Source organism: Cupressus sempervirens, chromosome 3 (assembly GCF_028749045.1).
Source record: "Cupressus sempervirens isolate cs-2001-9-10 chromosome 3, ASM2874904v1, whole genome shotgun sequence".
NCBI lineage: Eukaryota > Viridiplantae > Streptophyta > Pinopsida > Cupressales > Cupressaceae > Cupressus > Cupressus sempervirens.
This window is the reverse complement of record NC_143120.1, coordinates 444095814-444101506: the sequence shown is the minus strand read 5'-3', so window position 1 is coordinate 444101506 and position 5693 is coordinate 444095814. Positions and strand designations below refer to the sequence as shown.

Genomic DNA, 5693 nt, shown 5'->3' with positions numbered 1-5693 from the left:
ATTTAATGTAACGTTTTATTTTAATTTGTAATGGGCTAGGCTTACTTGTGGCTTAGTTGGGTATAAGTAGGGGTATTTTGTGGAGTCTTGAGGAGAAGGTAGATCATCCAAATTGGAGAAGAGGATGAAGTGTACGAGAAAATTTTGAGAAGGGCTAGTAGCCAAGGCTTGATAAACCAGAAGATTGCTTGGTGGGCTTGCAAGCACAAGTTGAGATTTCCTCGAGGTTTTTTGCCATAGTGTGGATTTAAACTGGTTGGGATTAGTGTGGAGTTGGATCTTGATGAGGGATCTTGTTGAACTGCTTTGTAATTTCTTTCTGTATTTGGAATTAACCAAGAAGACCTTACAATCGGGCATATTACATGGAAACAGTTTATTTATGAATAAAGTGTTGTGATTTGTTATCAAATCTTGCCTTGGTGTTATGTTTCCACTATGTAGTTATTTGTAGGGATCCAGATTACCTCCAGTAGGGGTACCTTTGGATCCTTGTTGCATTAGTCTCTCATCTTATCACTCACATTAATAGGAGAATTGAAGTCCCCCATAACAAGCCAAGGCTCATTAAATAAGAACTTTGTAAGATCTCCAAGCCTTTCCTAGAAACCCAAACTATCATTTTTAGTATTGGGTGCATATATATTTGGAAGAATCGAGAGATATTTTTCTCTAATGTGAGTAAACTTAGTACAACTAATGTTATTTTCAAAAAAATGACCTCACCTTGAATAAGGAAGTCATTCCAAAACACAAACAACAACACCTGAAGCTCCCCTCGAGTCACAACCAACCACTTTCCCATTTTTGAATAAAGAGAGCATTTCCATTTGTCTTTAGACATTTTAGTTTCTTGAATCATAACAACATCCAGTTTGTAGTCCCAAATAACATTCCTCAGCACATGTTTTTGTGATGCGCCTTCAAACACCTTACGTTCCAAGACATAATCTTCATTTAGAATGTGGCGAGAAGATTTCTTGGATGGTTTTTGGTTTTTCATCCACAATGTCTTGTTTGCTTGCAAACTCCCTTGCCTCCTTTTTTGATTTTGTACATGTCCAAGCTTCTTACACAAGAATTAAAAAAATGGGGTGACTTTGTCAACAAAGGCTGGCACTTACTATTTAGTCTTCAAAGGAGCTCAAAAAAGATAGATTCAGCCTCTTAGAATCTTTGCACTCCATATCTCTGCAAGAAAAGTTGGGTGCAAGAACATAAGACACTTCTTATGACAAAAGGGGGCCTTGATAATCATTGACTAGATCCTTATTTTCAACAAACTTCACTACGCTTGCTCTTGTTAACTTTGGTATCAAAATGTGAATCTTTTTCTCCCATAGGTTACAAAGATTTTAATAGATAAAAATTGTTCTATTTTAACTTGGTCACCCTTTTCAAATGGTTGTGCACCATGTTTTCAATAACTGCACAAGTTTTATAATTGCTTCCATATTATTTATTTTACTCTTTGATTAATGATTGTATTGAAAATTATACCAAACAAATCTATCCTTAAAATAAAACAAAAATATGATTCCAATCATTCAAAGTAAACTGGTGTTACTATCTGAAACCAAAATGTAAATGGTGCAAATTTGAAATTCAAAAAAACAAAATTAAATACATTAGTACTTATTATTAATCATTAATATAGATAGCTTAAATATATTTGGTATAACAAAATTAATCCAATAGAGAACTTGAAATGGTGCAAAAACTTAAATTTTCAAGTAATCAATATTAATATCAACATTTCAATCTGAGAAGGCCTTTAATGTCATCTTTCAATTAGAATTATACTTTCAATCATTCAAGGACAATTGGTGTTACTATCTGAAACAAAAATTAAATTATACAAATTTGAAATTCAAATAAACAAGATTAAATACATTAATACATATTCTTAATCATTAATATAAATTACTTAAATTAAACAAAATTAAGCAAATAACAAACTTACTATTAAAAAAATTAATTTTTATTTTAACAGTATAAATATCAATATTTCAGAATGCCCTAGTGCCATCTTTCAACTAGAAATTTTATATAATAAAAGATTTCCTCTTAATATGTTTAGATGCCTTTGAAAATCAGCTATATTACACTTGTTCAAGAAATAGAATACAACCAACAAGAATGTTGAATGTTTAGATGGGTACCAATGGAAAGACGAATGAATCTAAATACTACAAAATTATGCATTTCGGCTTTCCTAACTATACATCCTCATTGAATTTCTCAAATGAGTTCATTGATTTCCCAGGTAGTTGGTTATGCATCTTTTTTAAACTTTGGCCATCTCTCCTTTTACCACTACGAGTTCTTTAAGACACTCTTGTAAGTCAACTTGTAAACTTTTGATGGTATTCTCCTTACCTGCAAGCTATATATAAAATATATCATAGCATTAGTATTCATTATCTAGAAGAAACATACTGATCTTCAAAAGTAAGCATAATGTTCTTTTGACATTCTAAATATAATAATGCTCTTCAAAAGTAAGTATAATCTTCTTTTGACATTCTAAATAGAAACAATTGAAAGCATGAAAACACATACTTGATTTTCCAAGTCTTTCTCTTTCTGATTTGAGCTACTGAGGCTACCTTGTAGGCTTTCAATGTTACTTCTCAAAACCTCTTGACCCCTTACAAAAATTGTACATTCAGCTCGAAGTTGTTCTATATCAATTGCATTGGAAAATAACTTTTCCCTTAGAATCTTGACAAGCAAATTTTTTGCTCTTAGTTCATGTTGAACTTGTTTGAACCCCTCCTCATTCTGAAATAGCAATCAAATATTATTAGTTGATGGTAAAACTTTAAACGGGAAGCATATGATCCGTTGGTTGTATCTTTCAGACCTTACCATGACAAAAATGAGATGACATTATCTGTCATTGATTAGCTCAAGATGGAAACAAACATTGGACAACATAGTGGTGAAAAAGAAACAAATGATTATTCAACCTTTGAAAGATGATGAAGGTAACACAAAAGATGAAAACTGTCATGCTGAGGATTCTGATAGCTTGGAAAAATCTAAAATTGAACAGAATGAAATAGATATATGAATATCCTCGCATCTCATCTTATGATGGTACGGAGTGAACTTGCTACTCAACCAGCAAATTCTGTCTCTAAAACTCTAGATTCGGTGAAGTTGACTATCGAAATTAATAAAGAGAACAATTCTATAGAACTTTCTGAAACCAAACAAGCTGTGGGGTCGGGGAAACTGAGCATGGAACTCGAGTTACGCATAGATACAAGGAATTCAGCCATGCCATGTACTAGAATACTAGATGGTGGTTTCATCAAAGGGACAGATAGTCTGAGCCATACATTGTAGTTAGTTCCACATGTCAAAAATCTGCACACTTTATCATTACCAAAACTGAAAACGATTTGCTAAAAAATAAAATTTATAAGATTTTTCCTTAAATTTAAGACGCAAAACTTCTAAGCTGAAGCACAGTAAAACATTCATAAGACTGCTCGCCTTAAACTTTTCCAGAAAGAACTGTTGAATTTATATTATGGGCTAAATTATCTCTAAGCCACCAGTCTCTCTAAAGCTGGATAAAAATGCAAAAACCTCAAGATAACAAAAGAAATAGTTCCAATTACCTCTATATGTTGTTGCTCTTCTTGATATGCCTCTGAATTTTCAACAGAATCTTGCTTGAGAGATTCATCACAGGAAATATGAGATTTTTCTTTCAAGATTTCTTCTTGCCTATGCACACTTTCCTTCCAAGATTCAACCTTTTTCCTTAAACTTTGAGCCATCACGTCCAATTCAAGGACATGATCTCTTTCTTGTCCAGAAGTCAACATACCCTTTGAGTGTTCCCCTTCATTGATTTCCCACACCCTTTTAACAAAACCAAGCAACTTGAAAGAAAGCTGAACATTCTCATCCAGCAATGGGAATGCCTGAGCTTGCAGAGTATGAAGGAAATCCCAAAATTCTTGATCAAGTTTGATCAATCCAATACTACTACTTTTCTCTTTACTTCTCACCCTCTCAAGAAGGCTGCCATTGTTCTTCCTCAGAGCTTCAGTTTCCAACCTGCAATTCTCTAAATCCTTGCGCAACCCATGTTCTATACCAACCAATCTGAGTTGTTCCTTCTGTAGCTCGATAATACGAACATCTTTGTCTTTTTCTTGTGGATTATTATTCACATCATTGTCTAATTGTAACCACAATCCTCCAATTGTTGTTTCCTGATTTCTACAAAGTCTGTGCAATCTAACAACCGATTTTTGCAACTCAGAATTTTCCCTTTCCTTTTCCCTCAAGATTCTCTTGTTTGAATCCCGCTCATCTTCTACTTGTTTAGCCTTATTGACAGATTCTGAAAGGATTTCCCTTAATTTCATAATCTCATCCTCCGCATCTTTAAATTTGTTTCTCAAATCATCCATAACCATGGTTTTTGCATGAATTTCCTCTTTATTCAAAGAAGAAACTTCTCTTGCCAATTTCACATTTCTTTTCCCCAAATTTTTTATTCTCCCTCTCATCTTTCTCTCGTCGGCCCTAATTTTTTCCAGAACAGAAGCCCATTCATTCGATCTCCTATCAATCTCCTTTTCTAATTTTTTTTGCAGATCATTCTTCTCAATCTCCAATATCTTTGTTCGAGATTCCAACTCTTTCTCAATCAAACTGCGGGCACCAATTGCCAGAGATCTTTCTTTTTTGCGGCTCTGAATTTCAGATGAAACCCTAATTGCTAAGTTCTTTTTTTCTTCACATACTTCTCTCAGTCTTCTCCACAAAAAATCTGCATTTTTCTTCACAGAATCGGATCCGGTGCGTTCATACAAATCCATCAATTCTAACTCTTGTGAAATCAATACAACCTGTTCTTCAGCTGCTTTGGCTCTTCTTTCCAGACCTTCATCTGTATCTTCTTCTTTTGTACGCTCCTTCTCTTTGGCCAAATGACTTCTTTTTCTGCTAATCTTCGATTGAGACAGCAGTTTCCATGAAAATAAACTCCACACAACACTAGCAATAACCTGTAAAAAAACATGAATTCCATATCATTTCAACAAACTTGTTAATGCGTACAATGTTCTTGAAAAATTTACGGTGAGTATTTAAATATGGGGTTTAAACCGGTTGATAATACAGTTAACATGTAAATAGGTGAAGAGTGTATGTCTAACCAGTAGAATCCACAGAATCCAGTGAAATCTGTTGAAATAACCCTCTAAAACCTTCTCCATGTTCAACTGCGAAGCTTTTACAAAACTACGTATACAAAACGAAAATCGCCTTAGTTTTTTTTCAAATAAACAAGAGGTGAAATGATATGCTGCTGTGAGTTTCTTATATTAGTGAAATTTCCCGACCGACTGGCTGTTTCTAAATGATATGCTGCTGTGAGTTTCTTATATTAGTGAAATTTCCCGACCGACTGGTTGTTTCTAAATGATATGCTGCTGTGAGTTTCTTATATTAGTGAAATTTCCCGACCGACTGGCTGTATGCTGCTGTGAGTTTCTTATATTAGTGAACTTTCCCAGACCGACCGACTGTTTCTAAATTTCCCGCTTGATTTTTACTATTTTCACGCTCGATTTCTTTTTTAAAAAAAGGGCTATAATATGGATTTGTGTGTGTGGCTATATAGGGGCTTTTGTTCGTCAACCCCTTGTTTTGGTGATTCTCAC

The 5693-nt window shown here is 34.0% G+C and overlaps 1 protein-coding gene across 1 annotated transcript; it reads right to left on the bottom strand.

Moving 5' to 3' along the window:
- Positions 1-3390: 3390 nt before the first annotated feature.
- Positions 3391-5246, bottom strand: LOC149566980 (uncharacterized). Its single transcript, XM_089816592.1, has 3 exons — positions 5187-5246; positions 3633-5036; positions 3391-3525 (listed from the first exon to the last, which is right to left on the bottom strand). Exons 1-3 carry the CDS (start codon positions 5244-5246, stop codon positions 3391-3393), a joined length of 1599 nt encoding a protein of 532 aa, XP_089672718.1.
- Positions 5247-5693: the final 447 nt, after the last annotated feature.

Excerpts from the sequence above, each read along its gene's own strand:
- LOC149566980 (XM_089816592.1), bottom strand. The coding sequence starts at position 5,246 with ATGGAGAAGGTTTTAGAGGGTTATTTCAACAGATTTCACTGGATTCTG. Across the intron at positions 5,037-5,186 it reads GGATTCTGTGGATTCTACTG|GTTATTGCTAGTGTTGTGTG; the intron begins GTTAGACATACA and ends GTTTTTTTACAG. Across the intron at positions 3,526-3,632 it reads AAGAGCAACAACATATAGAG|TTCTTTCTGGAAAAGTTTAA; the intron begins GTAATTGGAACT and ends TAAATTCAACAG.